Source organism: Ursus arctos, unplaced genomic scaffold, assembly GCF_023065955.2.
Source record: "Ursus arctos isolate Adak ecotype North America unplaced genomic scaffold, UrsArc2.0 scaffold_12, whole genome shotgun sequence".
Taxonomy (NCBI): domain Eukaryota; kingdom Metazoa; phylum Chordata; class Mammalia; order Carnivora; family Ursidae; genus Ursus; species Ursus arctos.
Window position 1 is genome coordinate 56,047,766 of NW_026622786.1, and position 23,349 is coordinate 56,071,114.

Genomic DNA, 23,349 nt, shown 5'->3' on the forward strand with positions numbered 1-23,349 from the left:
ACTGAGAGGGATGGAGCCATGCTACATAGGGGGGATGGCATTTATAAAGGTGAAAGAATATAAAATGAATACTGGATTTCTGATAACTCGATGTGATGGAGTATACAGTACATGGGGAAAAGAGGGGGAGGGTTAAAGTCATGTTACGAAGGGTCTTTAGGAATATGAATTTCTTTAAGGAACATGACTTCGAGTCTAGCAGATTCCCAAGTTTACAAGCTATTAAAGTGCTTATCACACTGTACTAATTGGGGGCCATGGTGGTTATTTTGCCAGCATCTACTGTAATCCCTGACACCAGGAGGCAGTCAGTAAGCATTGGCCAAATGGAACTGATTGCTAGTCAAAGGAGAACCAGCAACGCATGAGAATGTTATCACCAAACTTGCCTTTATAACGTAGAAACATCATCCTGTCATGAAGGTTGGCGTGGGGGATATGGGGTGGCCACTGAAGAATATAATCAGTAAAACCATAGAGGCCAGTGGAGTCATTTAAAAAAGGTAAGGTGGGGATGGGTCTAAACTCAAGGGATTAAAAGGAGGAGCCTAGTGTAAATGATTTAGGAGACCGAATCAGGAAAATGTGTTGACTTCTCGAGTGCAGTAATAATGGAAGAGGGAGAGTACAGGATGATTCCCGGGATTTCTGCTTGAGCAACTGGGTGAATTGTGGTACCATCATAAGACTCCGGAATCAAGCAAAGGTGGGAAGGGATACGTAATATCCAAAAATAAACACTTAGTTGTTCGATTACTAGCAATGGCTAAACCTTAATCATAACTGTCATTATATAGAAACAGTCACTGCTAAGAAATGGAAAGCTCTGAAATTCACATACACTTTCTGAAGTTCAAACCTGTCTCTTAATGACAGGCTGTAATGGACGAGGGCCTTTAGTTCAGAATCAAATGGTTGAGCTTGACGAAAAGTTGAGCAGAGTTCCAATGCATGATTTTGCTAGTCATTCCCTAATTTACTTTTTTCTGCTAAATTTATTTGCATAGTTTCCCCTTTTATTTCATAATATTTTATGAATGAAATAGGCTCAGGGGGCGGGGAGGAGATGACTCCAATACGTCACCCCTCAACCCTCTCAGCAGCCTGACATAGAACAGGTCCATATTAATGTTTGTGCCTTCATGGAGCTTAAAGAGTCACACCTCTCATTAACTAAAGAAGAGGGATGAGGATGGGGCGCCTGGGTGGTACAGCGGTTAAGCGTCTGCCTTCGGCTCAGGGTGTGATCCCGGCGTTCTGGGATCGAGCCCCACATTAGGCTCCTCCACTATGAGCCTGCTTCTTCCTCTCCCACTCCCCCTGCTTGTGTTCCCTCTCTCGCTGGCTGTCTCTATCTCTGTCAAATAAATAAATAAAATCTTGGGGCCCCTGGGTGGCACAGCGGCTACGCGTCTGCCTTCGGCTCAGGGCGTGATCCCGGCGTTATGGGATCGAGCCCCACATCAGGCTCCTCCGCTATGAGCCTGCTTCTTCCTCTACCGCTCCCCCTGCTTGTGTTCCCTCTCTCGCTGGCTGTCTCTATCTCTGTCGACTAAATAAACAAAATCTTAAAAATAAATAAATAAATAAATAAATAAATAAATAAATAAATAAAAAAAATCTTAAAAAAAAAAAAAGAAGAGGGATGAGGCTGACTGGTGTTGAGGGTCTGGATTTAGATTTCCCTTCTAAGTTCTGGGATGGGGTTCAGGCCTCGGCTGAATGGCACACCTGCTTCATTCCTGAGCACCGATGGAGTGTGCAAGCCTCACTCCCACCCTCAGAAGGAAAGATAAAGCCAGACGTGAGTGAACGGCGTGGCTGGACTGAGAGGAGAAGCCTGGGGCCCTCTGCCCAGCTGCACTCACGCCTCACATTCTATTGACCACATACCACGAAAAATGTCTTCTGTGTTGATTGTCTTATTAAAATGTCAAATGAGCCAGAATAGGCGAAGAAAGGAAAATACAGTATAAATACAGCATGCACACCTCTCAGTGAGATTAAAAAATAACCAACCCACAGAAATGTTCCTTCACTTGCCCGTGTATTTACTTCCTGTGAAGCACTCAGCACACCGGGTTTGTAACCTAGCAAAACGCTTCTCGGGTGGGCTGGCAGCATTGTGATACTTTCTCAAAGTGTCTATTGCAGTTACAGTGTGTAACTTCAGGGCTTGGCAAACCGACTATGAGCGCCTTCAATTTTATAACATCATTACATTTCTGAAATGAGGATGGGTTTCACAAGCTGGGTTAAGTAATCCTAATAAAGCCCTGACCCAAACTCCGCATTCTTCGAAAAAGTCCCATCAGGAAACATTCCCCAGTACTGTCTGTGTGTAAGCATCGTATGAAGGTCAGCCGATTGGAATGGAATCGGAGTTGCTGATACTGTGACAGTTAAAGAGAAAGCCTCATGCCTGTGGGGAGGGGTCGCTGCCAAGTGTCCCCACAATGGGCCGGGTATTCTCAGGACCTCTGTCTGGAGAACAGGAAGAGCCTTAGAGAGGTATGTAAGAAAGGTGGGCTTTCAGCAGGTTTTCCTGAGTACCGATGGAGCATTTTATTTTTTATACCTAACTTCATCCTCAAAACAACCTCTTTAGGAAAGTACCTCTTCTAAATTAGAAAAACTAACCAGCCCCAAAATGAGGTTAACGAGCTTGCCATGGACTGCAGAAAGGCAAGAAAGAGGAAGGGCCAGGATTAAAAGTCAAGGTGTCTCACCCCAAAACCTGTTGCTTTTCTTATCTTACTACCCTGCCTCTTGTATACAATATTTGCCTTAAACTTCAGATGGTAAAAAGATACACAGTGTCTCTGTCTCACAACGTTTACTACAGAGTGGAAGGATAAAATAATACTTGGATATCTAATTCAATGCTGAATGTGTTCAATCTCATAGGAGAAATGCAGAGGATGTGTTAGAAAAGTTCAAAGGAATGAGAAATCATATTGGCTGGTGGGATCAGAAAAACATCTGATTCCAGGAGGAGTTGGGCACTAAAGCTAAAGCTTCAAGTTTGGGAGGATTTAAAGGGGCAGAGAAGAATAAGAGGGTTTCTAGGCAAATGACAGAGTATATGCATAAGTTTGGAGGCAGAAAGTAAAGTTAGTGATCTGTGGGATCCATGACAGTTTCTGAGTAGGGAAGTGATCACTGTTGAATCTGAGCAACATTAATATGACAACAGCCTACAGAATGTACCAAAAGGGACTAAGGTGGGGAAATCAGCTGGTAGGTTGATGCAGGAGTCCTCGCAAGACGGAAGGGACGCCTTAACCATGCTGTCAAGGAAGAAGACAGAATTTTTACAGTAGATATCTGTCACCTTGGTAAATGGGTACAAAAGATCTGTGTCCCGTTGTGCACTATGAAAGGGCATACACAAGGAAACAGGTCATACTATCCTAACAAATATAAAATATCGATAAGATGTATATAACCCTAGGTGCTTCTTAGCTAATAATGGTAGTAAGTCCTTTTTGCAAATGAGGAAACTAAACGTTGTCAAGGGTTAAATGACTTGAACAAAGTCTGCCCAGGATGTCATGCTGGGCTTCTGAAGCCAAAGACTAACAGCCTGCCGATGTGTTACAGAGATGATGTAGCCACTGCCAATCAAAGGTGGGGATGTTAAGGAAGGACTGGACCAACCACAACACTTCCTGTCTCTTCCATATATTGTGAAACCTGATTTTGTTCCACTTGTACTTGACCCTAGGCTCTATCGTTCTTAAATGATCTCACCCATGACATTTTCTCCCCCCACTAGATTGAAAACATTTTGAGGACTGTAAAGACAGACATCTCAGGGTATAGAAGAAATGCTGGTGTGGGCCTGGGTGTGACCATCTAGGGTTTCAGCCTTGCCAATAACTCCCTGTGTAGCTGACATCATTTAAACTCTTTGGACCTCAAAATTCCCTTAATAGTTGTGATAAAAACGCAAACTTACCACCACTGCCAGGACCATTACCACCACAATAACAAGGACTAATGTTTATTAAGCATCATTTATGGGCCAGATGCTGGCCTGAGCCCTCTAAACACATCTTTTCATTTAATCCTCACCACACTACTAGGAAGGAATTGAGGCACCAAGAGGCAAAGTAACGGCCCTAGGCCACAAAGTCAGAGGATCATACCAGATGACCTTTAATCCTCCAGATCCGACAGCCTTTTGTGTGTTCCTAAACAGCTCTGCAGAGTTTTGTATGACGATCAATACAACACAATAGCTGATTGATCAATAAATATGCTCTGAATTAAGGAGAATCAGTAATCACCCTCTCTGTTTGCCCTCCGCCCCCTCCCAACTTTATGCAATGCCAAATGAAACCCAGAAATCTACAAACATACATGAGTACTGAGGACTGGTGCCTCACCTTTCTTAAGCAGTCCTGCAGTGAGTCACACCTGAAGTTCCTGTGGATTTTGTTCCACGGAGGAGTTTTTCTCAAAGGATGGGGCATTGTCTCATTGGACGTGATTTCTAAGCCATTTGTCCCCCCGCTCCCTTCTTTCCTGTCATGAGTAGAATGCAGTCTTTGTGTCATTTCTTAATAGATGGTTTGCTATTAAGGCATCATTATAGTAATGCAGGCTATTGGAAGAAAGGGGTTACTTTAGTAGCCAACCCTCTTAATGACCTGCTCTTCTGTACACATTAGTAGTTGGATAAGGTTGTGGTTATTGAACTTCTGCCATCCACCAGAGACAATCTGCTCGGGCTTGTGTGGTTGGAAAGAGAGGGTGATGGAAAAAAAAAAAAATCTGTCCAAAATTTCAAGCTACTCAGCCTGGGAGATGACAGTGCACTGAGTTTACAACTTGTTCAACAGCAATCAGTGGGGAGCATTAACTGAATGACTAGTGTGGCCAGCCTACCAGTAACGGCACAGATTCTCTGAGATGCTACATCCGGTGGAATTCAACAAATATTCACGGAGCACTTTTCATGTGCCAGGTGCTGCTCCAGATGCTTGAGGTCCCACAGCGGACAAGATGTATAACGCCCCCTGCCCTCGAGGGTCTTCCGTTTTAGAGATTAACAATCCTAGCTGTCCCTTCCTCAAATTTCCACGGCAACTAAGAAATATGGCTGCATGGCCAATAGGTAACCCTCAAAAAAGATGACTGGGATTTACTGCTTCATTTTCAATTTATAAAATAACTATGAAAAAATAAGAGAAGTATATTTCCCTCCAGATTATGTAATCTAATGCACTCACTGAGACTTTGGGAACTTGTACTTTCAGGCTTAGGGGAAAAAAAAATCCAACAACAAGCACACAGTTCTAGGGGCCCAGCACAATTTAGTGTTGTTTTGCATTCTGGTGGCAAAGATCTCATAAGAAAGTCCATGTCACTGGCACAAAAGGAGTGAACATGGGAAAATACTTGGTCTTCTTTCTATCAAAGGCACAGTTGTAAAACGCACAATGCTATGAAAACTCAAGCAAATCTGGAATCATCGTTAAAGGGAATTAACTTGGAAAGTAATTTATGGCAAGAAAATTCAACTCCTTTGTTATCTTCCTTTTACCGTAATATGCTTCCTGAACACTGCCTATGAGAGAGGGCTTTTAGGAAGAAAAAAAATAAGTATAGTAAAATTAACTCATTTTATCAATTTGTGCTGTTGGCCAGAGTTTCCTGACTGTGGCTATGAGGGGCTGTAAAACTGATGAATTTGCATGGAAAAAGAAACCAGTGTAAGTAATTTGTGTAAGAGGTAACACGGACATACACTGCTATAATTCAGACACCCTGCAGATAGCAGCCCTGCTGCAGTGTGAGCAGTTACGGGTTAGAAAAATGACCACACTGCAGTCAGTCTGACTTGAATGGAAATCAATCATAAAGGTACTTTCTCTGCAGCTTCTACGCCACAGTCTTCAGCAACTCCTTTGCCAAGCAGATTTCTGGTCTGTAAACCGCGTGCTGATCTCCTTTCTCTACCTTCCTTTCTGAAAAGTCTGACCCAGTGCAGGCTAGGAGTATGGTTTTCCAAAATGGAACATAAAAGAAAGGCGCTGGACCAAGACGAGGATTTCCCTCTATGTGGAAATGAACTTCCCTGCTATTATGAGATTTAAGCAATGCTTTTTATGAAATGTAGTATTAGGTGCCAAAACCCAGCACAATATTTTAACCCCATCAACAGCAACTGCTAATGCAGACAGAGCACCATTTTCACACATTCACATTTGTGGACACGAGTTAAGAAATATGTGGGTTTGTGGTACCAGAAGGGGTAGGAGGAGGTGAATACAGAAATTGTTATTTCTGAAAAAATGTTTTCTTTTTATTAAAATAAGAACAGTCCACGGATACCCTCTTCCTCCCTACTCTGAATCTTGAAGATGGTTTACCTTTGATAATAACTGTGAATGCAATTTGTGAAGTAAGTGTATTTGGGCATTTCATTGCCACGAGGAGAGCTCAGTCTTGGATCTCAAGAAACTTAGATATCTACTCTATAAAGGAAGGAACCGTTTCTTCTTAGCTCTGTATTCTCAGCACACAGTGTGACATGCTTCGTATATTACACGTGTAACAAATGTTTACTGAACTGAACTAAAATTATATGAGCTTGTTAATGAAAAACAGCTATGAACTAATATTTATTGATCATTTATTATGTGTCAGGCTGATGTGCTATTTGTTTTACCTGAATTATCTCAGTTCATCCTTGCAATACCCCCACAGAACTTGTATGTGTTTCTTCTCATTTACAGATGGGAAACTGAGCTGCAAGGTTAAGTAGCATGCTCAAGATCACACAGTTAGGTAAGTGACAGAGCAAGGATTTGAACCCGAGCATCTCCAGACAGCAGCCCAAAGAAACAGAGGTGAAACTCACATTTCCAGTCTCCCTGTCTTTCCTTCATCATCAATTACTACAGGGACGGATTCAACAAGATTTATAGAGAAAAACAGCTGTCACCTATCCGTGACGTGGGAAAACTTCTATCTGTCGTCTTCCCTCTCCCTTCCTTGTACTTTCAGGTCTTTAGAGTTGGAATGCCAGCCAGCACTTCCCTGGGTGGAGGGCCTGACCCTCGGTGGAGCAGAGCCATCCGCGGGGGGGTCGGCAATGCTGCCCGATCTCCTGCATTGGTGGCTTCTGCCTTGGGGACTGAAATGGATTTTCTGCATTTTAGAGTGTATCATCTCATCTTAGCTTTTGGTTGAGGTCAAATATGGTACCCGTTTAGTACCTGACACAGCCTCGGCCATGGGGTTAAGTCTTCCCTGACGGGATGGATCTGACGGCCTGAGACATCTTTTTACCACAGTGATCTATAAACCAGCGGAGGGCTTCTCAACATAAACCCCTTCACCAAGAGTGTGCTGGGACTATCTGACCATCAGCTGTTAGGAGACCAAATTGTATCAGCAGAGTCTCATCCCAACAACCTACAAGTCCAGCTGTCTGGATTTGTCCTAATAAATCTCAGTATTTTCACTAAGAACTGTTTTTTTCCCCCTTCTCCATTCACTGAAACATCCTGGGTGTTAATATGTACTCCTATCATCACATGCTGCATTAACTCCGTTCTCGTATGGGGCTTAACATGTGGCTTGGCTGAGTGTCGACTCTACTGATCTCATCCTGGACATGGCTACCGTGTCACCAACAGCAGTCCTTCTAATCAGCAAGAGTTAGCTAGGATGATGACCAGCCCAAATCTCAATAATATTTGTGGTCTTATTGTGGGAGTAATATTGAATTTCTGTCAGGCTTCTGGAAATCCCAAAAATACCTTTTAGTTTTCTAACGTTACCCATTGGATAGGAATATCTGCCCTTAAAAAAAAATGAGGCTTATGAGTGCATAAATAAAAGTTTCCTAAAAACCACATTGCTGGTAATGACCTCTAGCATGCCCCTGCTACTCACAGGGAATTTTTATGCCCATAATATAAAAGAAAGCAAAATTCAAATAGTATAGAACTAAGTACTACTTTAAAGAACTCTGATAAAAATAATCGAAGTGTGGCTATCCACTTAAAAAGCTGTTAATGTGTCAGTGTTTGATTGCAAAATTTTAAAACACCTTGCTATCCATTAGATGCTCTGGAAGAGAAGTTTCCAGAATCATGCAGACGTATAGGCTTTGGCTGAAAAGTTGAGGAGTAAGAATTTTCTGGTTTCTTAAAGTAGATGAATTAGGTCTAGTATTGGCATGCTCTTATTCCATCAGAATTATTAACTTTGAAGGGGCCACGAGAATGGTCCTTCTAACAAATTGACTTTTAGAACTCGAATCTCAAATTAGTCCTTAATTTATACATGCACACAGAGTACGTACAGACACATACACACACGTTCTTAATAAATTTGCCGATAGTGTGGCCACCTCAAGGATCAGCTCTGAACACACAATGAAACACAAGGGACAGAGGCTTGGTTCGATAATGAGCATGGTGGTGACCATTGCTGAGCATCAACTATATGCTAGACACTTGCCATTCTCTCACTTAATCCTCAAAACACTCCGGAAAGCTATTACTATTTCCAGCATTCTGATGCAGGCCCAGCACATAGTTGGTATTTAATAAATATCTGTTGACTGAACAAATGATTGCTATCTATGAGAAGAACATAGCTGGGAGGGGTTCAGGATTGCCTAAAGTCAAACAGTTGGTGAGTGGCAGAGCCAGATCCCCAATTCTATATCCTGGACTATGATACCATGCCACCATGGTATGATATGAATTTTATAGGATGTATTACTCTTAGGACACATAACCCATGAATTAGCTAGAAAAGATTAGAAATAGATGAATATATGAATAGAGATCATGATAACAAATTTGTATGGACATCAAGGTGCTACGGGCTTTGTTTCTCTCTGAGTCAAATCTTTAAAATAAGAATGCTCATGGTCTGCTCAATTTAGCAAGAGCTTCAGCTAAGAAGAGAAAACAAAAGCCTGCCGGACCCCCCACCCCCCGCCCCAGAAGCTGCCATGAGAACTCTCTCTACCGACTCTAACCAGGAAGGTTGTAGGAAGAAGAGTGTAACAGGAAAAACGGGACTTTCAAGCATCGAGTTGGCTAGTGGATCTGCTGATGTCATACGCCTCTTGTCACCAGAGTTTTAATTTCTGGGATTCAGAAGAAAGAGCAGTTCGGTGAAAATTTCTATTACTGCCAGTCCATTCCGTTAGCCGCCGGCTTTACTGTCCAAATCGTCACCCCAAATATGTCAGGAAAATTAAAAGAAAAGAAAACTACACAACAAAACATCTTTCTAATCTAATTCAATTTCAGTATTTATTTTGAAAATTTATTGAATTATAGTAGAGGAAACCCACTCAATTAAGCCAGCCAGACTGACATTTTTCTTCCTAAGAGTATGGCAGTATTTCTTATTTTATCTACGAGGGGCTGATTAAAACTAGGAAACATTTGCGATGTCATAATGTATTCAGAATAAGGTGGCTTAGGCAGGCAAAATGGGAAAAAAATGATAGGGCCAATCAGTATTTTTCTAGTCCATAACTCAACAGATTTTCTTTAAAAACTGCATTTTAGAGACAGGCATTATGATTTTTTTAGAGGGTCTCCCGCTCTTTTGTCTGCAGCACACCATACCCTCAATCTGGAAGAGGTGCCATTGACTTCTACAGACAGAAAATGTGTGATGTTCATTTTAAAATTACTAGTAGAGCCTGCTATTGACCATCTAATTATGCCGAGTTCCATTTATAAACATAGCTAACCACTAAGTTTATGGAGACTTTTTGTGCTGCTTTAATAGGATATTGATCGAGAGCATAGTTTGAGTGGACTGCCATTGAATTGTGTAACAGCAAACAAAAGGCAAGGTCACAGCCACTGTTCATGTGAGGGCTGCAGTCTATTTTTTATTATAATCTTTTTGTTTCTTCCTTTAATGCTCGAGCCCAAATGGTTTCTTTCGAAAGAAGAGCTTGCTTAAGAATATTAATTTTACAATTAATTTCCACGCAACGATCACAGCTCTCGTGTTACTTCACAGAGGAGCCGGAACAGGCCGCTTGTTTAGAAAAGAAAGTTTCAGATCCTCTCTCTTTTAACCAAGATCTAAAAATCCTGCGACTCCTTTCAATCGCGCCCCAAAGGACTGGACGTCTGGCATCCCTCACCCTCTACCAATTTCCTCATGAGTCCGTCTTTGCAAGAACGTTTTGCAATTTCCAAGTTTGGGCTTGTTCCTATCAAAGAGCTTCATTTTCCTATTGTACCTTGGAGCCGAGTTAATTCTGCTGTCCTCGCTCCAACACGTCAGGGTAGACTGTCGCCAGCGGTTCTTACTGTATCACTGGCCAGAGAACCCAAGTGCATGGAGATGGGCACTCAAAGTCCCACAAAGGGCCTAGAGACTTCAAAAAGAAGTTGAAAAATGAACTGCAGTTTGGATCCTAACGATGATTCCTGTGTGAAAATACAGGAAGAGAGCACATGTGGAAGGCAGAAAACAGCCACTAGGGTGCCACCGCATGCCAGGCTGAGGCGGCCGCCCGGCTCCCTTCACTCCCCCCTCCATTGACAAACAGCTCGGGAATCCTGTAGCCACCCAGCAGCCCAGCTCTGTGGCCGAGCCAGGACCGTTCAGCTGCTGGATTTAATAGATTCTGCAGCAGGGCAACAGGAACCAAAAATTCCGTCTGGGTAACTGAGAGTGGTTTTTACACCCAAAGACGCAGAGGCTGGCCACAGAGCGCTGGGAACCCTGGCTTTTCCAAATTCCAGGGCCATGAAGTCATCCCTAGCCACGAAGTTTACTTAACCCTTGCAGCCCGCTCGGGTGTACAAACCACTGCTAGAAAATTAGAACCCGCCAGGCCAGAGTCACAATGGCCTCAATGGCCTGTGTGTATTTGCGGTTTTCCTCTTTCCCAGTGAAGTATTTAAAGTTTCAGAGTCACCCCACCAACTTCAAGTAAAACAGTCAGCACTTTAGAAGGAAATGGGCAGAAGCAGTGGATTTTTCGGGAGGATTTTCTGGGTTCATCCCAGGAAGGCTATTTGACAGCCTCAAAGCACACACTTTGAGGAAAACACCCACCGGTGCAAAATAAACAGGCGTGGGTGAGGACGGAGACGACCGTCCAAGTGGGGTCATTCAGCAGCTAGTCGAGTGGGCTCTCTTTGTGGCGGCTTCATGGGAAAGAGACCCATCTGAAAATGCTTCTGAAGGCTTTGTTTGAAAATGCAGCATCACGTAAGAACCATTTCAACAGATGGTTCCTGTCTTTTTCCTCACAGTATTATGCGAACACAGCGTCAGTGATTCCCAGCCGCACTGTTAGCACTTGGGAACCCCCTCCCCCAGAGCAGAGAAGACCTCTCTTTCCCTCTGGCGCAGTGTCTAGTGGTCTGTATTCCCCCTTCCCGACCCTCTCCTGGAACAAAGTAATAAATAACTAGAACGACTTTCAGATGGCCCTGTCACAGGGGGAGGGAAGGTAGGAGAACCGCGAACAGACATCTGCTCTCAGGCTGGGGCTTTCTTTGCGGGGAAGAGAACCAGACCTCGCTTTCCTGCCTTTTGCGGACTCTAGATAATGCAAAAAAAAAAAAAAAAAAGAAAGAAAGAAAAGGTAGGTAGGCAAGAGGCAAGGGTGAGAGGGGAATTAGTGAGAGACGGCTGCGGGAGCCCCTGATTCTACTGCTCCATGCATCTGATCAGTATAATTTAATGTCAAGCAACCTCGCCGTCTGACCCTCACCTCTGAACGTGTGAAGCTAAGCCAGCAGCTTTCTCTTGAGCTTCTCTGCCATTGCCACCCTGTAGCAACACGATTATAAACAACAAACTTAGCACATAGTTATTTCGGTGAATCCTCAGGAGGAAATGCTGAAATCGCACCTCCCTCCTCTATTAAATTTAAAAGGAGGAAAACAAAAAACAGAAACTAACTGGAAACCCGAGGAAAGTAAATATTTACATTAGCAAATTTTCAAATTGCATATAAAGATTCAGGAAGAGGGAAAACGCTCAAACTACGGCCACCGTTAGTTTGACATTTCCAGGCCATATATGTGGTCATAAGTGTGATTGGGGGAACTGGGTGGGGCTGAGAGAAATAAGAGGGGGTTAAGAAGAAATGTGCAGCAGAGTGGAAGAAATTCAAAGACACTGAGGCCATTAAAAACATCCAGATAAAGGCTGACCTCTTCATTGAAAGAGTGATAATTTGGGGGAGTGGGCAGATGACGGGCTGCTGTGAAGGTGATTTTTCAGGAAGTGAGCCTGTCCTGTAGGCACTGCAATAATGGATACATTTGTCAACGCACAGAATCTACAACACAAAGGATGAACCCTAATGTAAACTGTGGACCGGTTAACAATCATGTGTCAATATCGGTTCCTTCCTTGTAACAAATATACCACATTAACAAAAGATGTTAATAAGTAGAGGAAACTGTATTGGGGGGGAGGGGTACTATTACAATTCTGCACTTTCTGTTAACCTACCACTGAGAACCTAAAATTGCTCTAAAACATAAAGCCGATGCATTTAAAAAAAAATCATAACTGAAGACAAATCCAGGGGGAAAACATTTAATTAAGTATTTTAGTTGTTTTGATTTATATGAAAATAGCTTTAACCTTTTTTTAATGCAAAAGATTAATAATCTAAAAGTTTATCAACTCTAACAAGAAATGATTTTTAATTAAAGCACAGAAACTCTGGATTCTGTTTAGCTCTGTAATGCAGTTATAGGAGAGGTCATGACAAAAATGCCTGCAGTCAGCTAGCTGAGCACAGCAAAGTAAAAAGAGCAAGTTTCTTAACCTCTTTGAGCATCACAGTCTCCTTCATCTGCAAAAAGGACAATAACAGCAACTGTGGGAGGACTGAAAGAGATTATGTTTAGAAAGTGCCTAGCACAGTGCCTGATACATACTGTATGCTTGATAAATGCTAGCTACTGTAATTTTTCATATTAGTATTGTGCTCCTAACAGGGCTAACATTATACATTTAATCAATTTATGTGCCAGTGAGCTTATTTCTACTTCCAGGTTGCACAATGCACCCTCCAACCCCACTCATTTGTAAAAAGTGTCCACTGCGCCTCTAACATGGACACTTAGCTCTTCCAACTTGGGGAAGGGGGCAGGGCTGTAAGAAATGGTTAAGGATTTTGACTCCTCCTGTGGCTTGAGTGTTCAGTCTTTCGGAAAGGTGTGTGAGTGCGGAGAACTGAGCTGGGGGATGGATCCTTACCCTGGCAGCCGAGGTGGTCTTGTGACACGTACCCTGACAAACCTGGATTAAAGATCTGCAAGAGGGAGAGGGGCTCTGGACAGCAGTTTGGCTTGAAGCCATGATTTAGCTGACACAACCCAGTCCCACTCTTGCCAAACAGTTTTAGTCAGCACGAGGCCATGTGTGAGTGAGTCCTACAGCGATTACACAGCAGTGTGCAGAATCGAAAAGCATTCAAGAGCCGAAGGACACTCACGATGCCAGGCATCAGCAACAGAACCCCTAAATGGGGACAGGAAACAAAACCAGGTCCCTCTGCAAATTCAATCTGTGGTCTGTCCATACCCTCTGGCAGTCTTGAAGGCAGGTTTAGAATTCGCTTGGCAACCATGCTATGTAGACTGAATGGAGGTCTAATCTAGCTTGGAACTGATAGGCCTTGGGATACAAGATCTTAAAGGGACATAGGGAAAGTGGAAGAGGGACATGATTCTGGGGATGGTCCTGTACAGCGTGGGCCTTCTCTCTAAAACACCCAGGCCTTGGAGCACCGACGGTCGTGAGGACAAAATAAAAGCAGTACAGCAGCCAGGGGAGAATAAAAAGGTCTGGTGCTCCAATCTTAGAGCTAAAAGGATCTTCCCTTCACTCTTTAAGGCTATGTTTAGTAAGGGCTCAATGAATGTATTTCCTTGTAATGCCATTATGACACTCATATATATATATATCTATGTATCATCTACATCATATTACTATTATTAAAACGACAAGAAAGATGTGGGATAGCGATCCTTTTTAAAAGTCTTACAAAGTGAAAAAAAATTTTTTAATCGATGAATGCATTATTTGTCCATAGCAAATGCCTGGCTAGCTAGCTGTGCGAGGGCAGGCAACATATATCCTGGGGCTGGGACAAGGCCATCTCGTCTCTTCTTCACTGGTTGGTACTCTAAGCACACTTAATAACATGGCAGCCACTTCTCCATTCCAACTCACACCATCCTGCTCCTAATGCCTCAACCCTTAGGGTTCCACCTCCCTACACTAGAACACCCCAGCATCAACCAAGGGTCCCACCTCCCAGAATGCCCATTCTCATAGCTACTTCCCCCTAGTTTCCCTGTCTCGTGCCACCTTGTCCATTTCTTCGAGTCCCCTTGTGCCCGTGTAAGAGTACACATTCTAGCATTCACAGACTTAGCTTTAACTATTTACGCACTGTTTGACTTTGGGTAAATGACTTAAATAGACCCACAATTTAACTCATTTGTAAAAATGAGAGTAATTATTTATCTGACAAGTTTATTGCAAAAATTAATTTATGCGACATACATGAAAACACAGCATAGCATCTGGCAGACAGTGAATGCTCAACAGTCGCTGGATTTTTTTTGTCTATCCCTCAGATTCCAGATCCTCTGCTCCCATCTTATATCCCACTTTCTGGATACTTAATAGTCTTCCAGCTTTAAGAAATAAGAACAGACAGACTCTGAGCCTGTGAGATTGGGATGGCTTGGCTTGCTTGACCCAACTTCGTGTCAGAGATGGACTGGTGGTACTCAGTCAATCCTGCGAGACTGTAATGCAGTGAATGGGGGGTATGAACTTGAAATGAAAATATTTATTTTTACTCCACCTCATTCCACAAAGGATTTGATGCAGCTTGAAACCAATGTTAACAATGTAAAGTTTATCTACAAGTAGTCTTTTGAAGTAGGAGGAGAATAAAGAGTAAAATTTTAATATTTGCTATTTATATTTTCCTCTTGTTGGCACCCACAACACTATCGTCATTGTAGGTATGCATTTAAATTTTTTAAAAAAGAGATGTTTTTGAGGGAAGGCAAGACTGTGTGTGTGTGTGTGAGAGAGAGAGAGAGGCAAAGAGAAAGAGAGAGACAGACTGAGGGAGAGAGGAGGGGAGAAACCTATATGTTCTCCTTGGACTGTCTGGATTATGTCATCGCAAAAATACAATCAATGACCCCTTTGATCAATGCAACAGGGTGGTGACAGGTACTCTTAATTCACTGTTGTTGGTGATTATTGACAAGCTGGTAATGATCATGCTATGCCATGTCACTCAGGCGGAGGGCATTAGCATTCTTTAAAGGTCAAAAACAAATTTTTTTAAAATGCAGAATTTCTTAGAAACCAGGGAAGCCTCAGAAATTTTTTCAACCAGGTTCACACTAGAAAGTAGGGAATATGTGAGACAGTCAGGATTTCAGTTCTTTCCCTGTGTCTCACATTAAAATGATATTTAATTTTTCCTGATTTAAATTCTTGGCTGTCAAATAAACTGCGTGGCGAAATTCTTCCAATGGGTGAATGGAGAAGGGTTTCTGAAAGCTATTTATGTCTCTCGGAGGCCTAGGCAGACAGCACAAACCCAAGGCAAATCTGTACCAAATCAAAGCAAAATTATACTTACTCTGTGACACTCTTACGAGCTCAGTCACACTAAAAACACCTGATGTGACAAAACTGTCCTGGAAGCCCAAATGTCCTGGGGAAACAAAAACAAAAGAAACAGCGTCATAACTAGAGGACATCGGACAACAGAATTCTAAATATTAGTTTCATTGTGATTAAAAAGGGCAATGTCTAATTTCAAACTCTGCTCTATTAGAGTTGACGTGGGAGGGGACAGTCATTTCGTTACATAGCTGGTTTTCTGGTTTGAATCTGGGGGCTATGGAAAGCTATGACACAACTGGGTGATTTCTGAAATGGTTTAAAAAAAAAAAAACCACAACTCAACAGGAAATCTGAAACAAAAGAAGATTTAAAATAAATGGTTACCTTGGCTGACCTCCGAGACCTTAACAGCTGGGCTGAAAACAGCCTGCCTACCTAGGAATCAGCCGGGTACCTAAATTCCGTAACAGGTTTTCAACAGTATTCTCTAAAGAAACATCTGATCAGCATTAGCTAATCCATCCATTCAAATCAAACAAGGTTTAAAGATGTTCTCTTCATTTTCAGAGGCACCACAGGGTGAATCTTGAAAAAGCCAAACCAGAAAAAGCAAGCCCCAACCCTCGAAACATGAAAACAAATTCTTCTGAGCACAGATAAAAATTTAGATTTGTTTTGAGAACAAGAGGGTTTTTTTGTGAGTGGGTGGGTTGAGTCTTTTCTTTCTTTCTCTTTTTTTTCTGAGAAAAAATAAACCAATGATTCGACATGGCAATCTTTGAATGTTGCATGTGCTTTATTTTTGCTGGATATACTTAATTCCTTTAAGATATCTGATATTACATCTCTTATCAATTGCTTATTTATTTTTATGGTACATTAAGCAACATAAAACTTATAAATAGCAAGGAATACGTAATTTAGGATATGTCGTTTCCTTCTCTGCTTCTCAAGTTTTCTGATTCTGAGTCGCAGATAGATCAAATCTAGTTGAGACGTGTCTATAGCATAATCACCTCCTTTAAAAGTAGGGCCAAAGGAGAAGCTGGCCGAAGGGATTTTTAAAATAACTCTTCTTTGAAAAAAGAAACATACTTTTAAGAAATGCAACAAAAGAAAACAGGTCAATCTGAATATATAACAAATAGTCCACAAATAGGATTTATGTTACTGACAAAAAACAGATTTTGCCCACCACTAAGGGGAGGCAAATTTACCTATGGTTTAGTTTACACACCAATAGATTCATTAAATGTCACACAAATAAACACATGCAACAAAATCACTATGTTTTGGAGAATTATAAAGGTACCTACAAATTATTCTTTTTCTGGTTGCATTAGAATTAAGAAAGATTTTTTTTGCTGAATTTATTTTTTCAGTTAATTTTTATATCAAATATAATCTATGATACTTTAGATAAAACCGCTCTAATTTTTAGAACGTGCAGTAACTATAAATTGCTTTTTTAAAAAGATTTTATTTATTTGTCAGAGAGAGCAAAAACAGGCAGAGCAGCAGGCAGAAGGAGAAACAAGCTCCTCACTGAGCAAGGAGCTGGATGCAGGACTCGATCCCAGGACCCTGGGGATTGAGACCTGAGCCGAAGGCAGATGCTTAACCGACTGGGCCACCCAGGCATCCCTATAAATTGTTCTATAAAGTAAAATGGCAAACTTTCATTTGAAGACGTGCTTAAGAAACTTCACCTCTCAAAGCAACCCCCGCCCAGGTCTTTGGATGACTTTAATTTGGTAAGCGCCTGAGGTGTTGTCTCTTGGATAAAGAGACCTAAGAAATAAAAATAAGCAAATAAATAAAAATTCTCTAAAGTGGTCTTGGCAAAACCGACTCTAACATCTCTTTCTATTGTGACGTTGACACCACATTAATCCCACAGACTATTACAAAGGAAATCCAACCACAGCACTCATGAAGTTCGACTTAAAACACATCTAGCGAGAGCAAGGAAATGCCTAGTTGATGGGAAACTCGGGGTTGATTCCAGCTCTTGTTCATTGCTGTCTGCGGCTCTTGCTTGTGGGCCGATACTTGCTTCAGTTCCAACCTTTGAAATCCCTTACTTTAAGGACAACTTCACAGGAATTTCTGTACAGAGTGAATGTGAACACATGTACTTCAATCGCACCGCCAAAAACACTGTATTTGAAAACTAAGTTTAGTGTGGTGCAAGGACTCGGGAGGGGGAAACACCTGCGTGCATTCATTCCAGTATCACCTCTGGATTGCCCCTCCTCTTCTGTCCACCTCTTAGATGTGGTTTCTCCAGGGTTTGTGCTCAATTGCACAAATTTCCTAGTTACTTCCTCTGCTTCCACGGTATCAGTTACCAGTCTTGACTCTGATATTTGTGAAAACTAGAATAACGTTTGTTTCATTCACCACTGTGTTTAATGCCTGCGAAAAGCAGTTAGTAAGAGAGTATTTGTTGAATGAGTGGATGGACGACTCTATAGGCCAATGACTCTCAAATCTTTGTCTTTTGCCAAGAGCTCTCTCAATATTCTCAGGATTTCTACCCAGATAGCCATGGGTACCCTCAGACTCAACATGTCTAATGCCAAGCTCATTTTCTTCTCCTCCCAAAACCTGTTCTGATGCTATGGAATTCCCTACTTCACTGAACCATCCACCACCATCTTGTTTTTTATGTTTTGGTGCCATCTCTAACTCCTGCTTCTTACAAAAACCCACATCCAGCTAATCCTCACTGACTCCATTTTTTACTATTTCTTGACTCCAAGTACATCTCCATTCCCCCCCCTTGACCCCCTCCCTAGGTCTGTGGCTCAGGCTCTTCCCAATTCTCACCATTCTGATGGGGCAGCCTCCTAACTATGTTTTCTATTTTCAGTCCTGGCTTCTCCTTAGTCCACTGCCTACTCTACAGCCGGAGCTGTCTCACTAACAGACAGGTCTGAAGGCTTAGCCATTTAGTCAACAAATGTTTATTGAGCACCTACCATGAGCCAGGCATTACACTAGGGGTTCAAGATACAGTTCCCACTTTCAGGGAATTTACACATAAAACAAATGAATTATTTAAAAATTATAAATGGTGTAAATGAAATGAAGAAAATAATTAGGAAACACTTTAGAAAGAGTGGTCAGTGAAGGTTTCTCTTAAGAGCTGACATTTGAAAGATACTAAGGAGAGAGCCAGGAGAAGAGGAGGAAAGAGCTCTTCACGCAGTGGGATTAGTGTGTGCAAAGGCCCTGTGGTAGTAAAGAGTGAGGTGCTGGAGAATCCGAGATAAATCCAATGTGTTCAGAGCTCACTGCCCTGTCAGAAATCTTGCAAGAGCCCCACAGAGTTTGGGGAACAGTACAAATTCCATCACATGGCATACCACCTTGACATAGCCTCTATTTTCCACCCTATGCTCATTTTTTTTTTTTTTTTAAGATTTGTCAGAGAAAGAGAGAGAGCACAAGCAGGGGAAGTGGCAGACTGAAGGAGAAGCAGGCAGAGGGAGAAGCAGGCTCCCCGCTGAGCAAGGAGCCCAAAGCAGGACTCAATCCCAGCACCCTGAGATTATGACCTGAGCTGAAGGCAGATGCCCAGCTGACTGAGGCATCCAGGCATTCCCGCTTATTAATTTTTTTTCTTTTAAATCTCTTCTTTCCCTCTCCGGCCTTACGCCATGGGCCTAAGGGCATACCTGCTTCACCATGGTCCTGGTTCACTCCTCTCTCCACACTGTTTGCTCTTCCTGGAATGTCTCTGTCCTTCCAGCTCTTTGCTTGGCCAACTTCCTACTCGTCCTTTAGGACTCAGTTTTGATGTCATTCTATCAAAAGCCTTCTTTGGTTACCTGCACCGCTGGCAAAGACTCTTTTGTCTTTTTTCAATACTGACCAGGTGTATGGAGTATACGTCTAATCTAGGACCCAGCACACTGAACTGTAATTTTGTCTTTTTCTCATATTAGGCTGTGAGCCCTTTGAGAAAGAACATCTTCTGTGCCTCCAGGTCCTAATACAGTGCCTGTTACGCAGTAAGCACTCCAGGGGTGTCTCTAAGGGAACACAACCCAATTTGGGCTCAAGGATGTTTATTTTCCTTTTTATAGAAATGTTGACAGAACTTTATTTTTGTCTCTTTCTCCCTCTCTCTCATCTCTAGCAATACAGTTTGAACTCAAATGGAGCCAATGTACATCTAAAAACTATTAAAGTGAACAACCCAAATGGTCCCTCCAGACTAAACAGGACAAGGACTGAAAAGACAATCCATTTAGAATGGAGGTCCCAATCAAGAAGGTGACATCAGGTTCTCTGATGAGAAATGCCTGAGGGGTTGTCCTATTGTGATTGTGGTTCCTATGTTGGTGGACTAAGACAGAATTAAAGGGCAGCATGATTTAAAGGACATAAGCCCCCCCCCCCCAAAAAAGAGTCTAGTCCCAAGCTTAAATTAGGATCTTGTGTGATCCCAACAAAGTCACTGTAAAAATCATGATTGGATCCTTCTTGTCCTCTGGGCAACCTGTTCCCTCAGGCTGACTTTAGCAGAATGCATGTAATTTAGAAGGTGGACTATATGTAACTGTACCATAATCAGAAAAATTACAATAAAAAGTAGAATGATTTCATAAGTCCTGATGTGACCATCTCATCTGTAATGTGTCCCCGGGGAAAGGTACATGTAAACACTTCATGTAACTTTAAGGGACTACGAAACTGGTTTTGTTCCTTCACCAATTATTTGGAAACCCACTGGTGAACTCGAGAGGAAGAAAGCAATGAGAAATGAAACTTAAGAAATGATGGAAAAAGTGACACGTCTAATGTAATTACTAAGCAAACTTGAGCAGATTAATATTTCATTCTTGCTAACACAAACCAAATCATAAAAATGACTTTCAGGGAAATAACACTAATCTGGGTGTTCTACTTTATTGCAAGATGAGAGAGAAAAATGGAAAAGAAAACCAAAAAAAGGTCAATTTCAGTAACTCTGAACTTCAGTGCTCACATGAAAAGATCCTCAGTTGGAAAGCTGATTAAACATCCTTGAAAGGCCCCAAGATTTACATTTTGAATACAGCCTCTCAGAAATGATTGCAGGGGCGACTGAGTGGCTCAGTCGTTAAGCGTCTGCCTTCAGCTCAGGCTGTGATCCCGGAGTTCTGGGATCGAGCCCCACGTCAGGCTCTTCCGCTGGGAGCCTGCTTCTTTCTCTCCCACTCCCCCTGCTTGTGTTCCTTCTCTCGCTGGCTGTCTCTCTCTGTTAAATAAATAAATAAAATATTAAAAAAAAAAAAAAAGAAAGAAAAGAAATGAGTGCAAAACATAGTTTTGTTGAGTATGCCTTGGCTGAACACCCAGATTTCACGGTGATGTCTCTCCAGTTCTGAGCTACCATTCAAGAGCAACTGTATCGTAGTTTGAAAGGAGGAACAGATCCTTTCTCATTTGATATAAAATGGCTAAAAAAGTTCATTCATTGAAATCATGTTCAATGAATTTCCAATTAGAGTACAGATTTCAATACCCTGGAGTCCATCGTACTCACAGTGGGGAGATGAGGCCTTCTAAGAGAGGCAGAAACATAAAAAGCCAAATTCTTTTATGGGTGGTTAGGAAAAGCAGTTCTCTTTACCTCGATGATATCAGCAGTTATTACAGAAAATGTCATTATATGGGAACCAAATCTCATCTCACGAACGGGTTGAACATCTATCTACCTCTCAAACAGCAGGGAAGGAAAAAAGTTCGATTTGCAGAGAGACAGGTAACCTTGCAGAACTGTTCAGAGGTCGAGGGGAAGTAACAGCTTGGGACAAACCATCCGAGGGTTGGCCTTGAGGGGCAGTTTGAGTGTCCATGAAGCAGAGGGCCTATTCGAGGAGGCGCACTGACACACTCGATGGTATTTTTGTTTGTCCTTGTTGGGAGAGCAAAGAGCTCTCAGCTCTAAATGATCAAATCTCATCCGGCTTATGAGGATCCAGCCAAACTGCAACACGCAGGTCATTTCATAAAAAAAAAAAAAAAAAAAGCAAGCAAGCAAGCAAGCATGCATCTCTATTCTATTCTCCCCTTGGTAAATAAGGTTCCATCGCCAGGAAGAGCCAAGCCAATGACCAGGCCTTTCTGTGCTTATGTGTCTGAGCTACTCGAAAGGAAAACGGGCCCCTTGTTCTCGTGCACTTATCTCCCACAAGTACGGGACAGGGCCTGTGATGTGCGGGCTCTGCGTTAAGTCCTGAGGACGCTGCTCTCACAGAATTCACATGCTCATCCTTCTAAAGAAAAGCCTACCTTAATCACACTGCTCCTTGGAATTTTAATTTCTCCTTGCACAAACGTCCCATCGGCTTGTGCGCCACCTGAGGAAAGGGAACGTGGCTCCTTCTCTTTTCCCTTTCCCCGCAGCCCATACGTTTTAGGTGTGCCCCGTCAACACTGTTGAGTAGAACTTCTGCTCTGCTCGTCTACCTCTGTCTGCCTTCTGTGGGACCTCTTTGTTTATCTGTGTTAGCCCTGCCCTCCTACAACAAAGCCGGCAAGGGCACGGCTCTATCTCATGACCCCGCACCGTCCACAGGGCCCAGCACAACCACTTGGTCTAGGTGTGTAATAAATATTTATTTCGTGATCCAGATGAGTGACTTGGGATCCCTGGCTTTAGTAGCCTTCTAAAGCACAACGGAAATTATTAGTAGCTTACCTCCAGGGATGCCTTACTGCTGTCCTCTTAATTTTCAATATCTTAGAAAACAGGTTTTTAAAAGATGGGGTGGTCCATTAAGGCCACATTCTAAAATTTTGGTCCCATTTTTAATGACTATACATTGACTATTTATTCTGTCACTCATTGATAATGGGATATTATTTGTTTTTAGAATAATTCCTAATATTACAACAAATGCCAAAAATTCGGACAGATACTAAAAAGAATGCAGTAGCAATAAAAATAACATAGATGTTCTGTTTGTGTGATTAATCTTTACAATGGTGGACTTTCGTTCGGTAGTCTGCTTACAGTAAGCATTAAAAGACTGACATACATTGCTGGACCGGCGATATGGCTATAATACTTCTATATCTAGAAAGTTGTGTCCGAGAATTTGGAAAACAAAGAAATGATATTTGTCAACTAATAATATGAAAGAGGTGTTTTGAGATTCTCAGGTGAAAAGAGGTGTCATAAATGCACCTGTACTTTATAATTGGTTATAATTGTCATCCTGGTTTATCACAACACATCAAGGAATGGTCTCTAGTATGGGAATAGCGAAGTCTTAGCTGAAAAGGAGGAGGAGTCAAGAAGAGATTTTAGAAGTATGTGTCGTGGGACTTAAGTACTGCTGATTCCTTTTCTTGTTGCCCCCAATTTCCCTGCTCTGCTCAGGTATTTATTATTCAATACAGGTACTTAATCTGTGTTTTTAGCTTGTTTATTCCGCCATATCCATAAAGTCAATATTTGGTTTACTGCTTTCGTTCATCAAATATTTACTGGATGCCTATTATGTGACAAGCACAGTCCTAGGCCCTGGGGATTCGGCAAAACATAGTGCAAGGTCTTTATTGTTGGGAGAGGGAGGGCAAGACATTCCCAGTTTAGAAAGATGTTTACACCGAAATTTTCAGTAATGAATCTGAAATTGGGTCTTTTTATAAGATCTTTCTGGGAAAGACTATAGCGGAGACTATGGCAATGTCCTGAGCCCAGTC

The 23,349-nt window shown here is 42.1% G+C and overlaps 1 protein-coding gene across 20 annotated transcripts in view; it reads right to left on the bottom strand.

Annotated features, from left to right (window-relative positions):
• Window positions 1–23,349, bottom strand: part of NFIA (nuclear factor I A) — a 367,666-nt gene that overhangs the window by 109,696 nt on the left and 234,621 nt on the right. For all 20 annotated transcript variants that reach the window (XM_048220512.2, XM_048220510.2, XM_044383811.3 and 17 more), the window contains one exon: window positions 15,656–15,730. In XM_048220512.2, coding sequence (XP_048076469.1) covers window positions 15,656–15,730 — 75 coding nt within the window. The remainder of the gene's footprint in view (window positions 1–15,655; window positions 15,731–23,349) is intronic.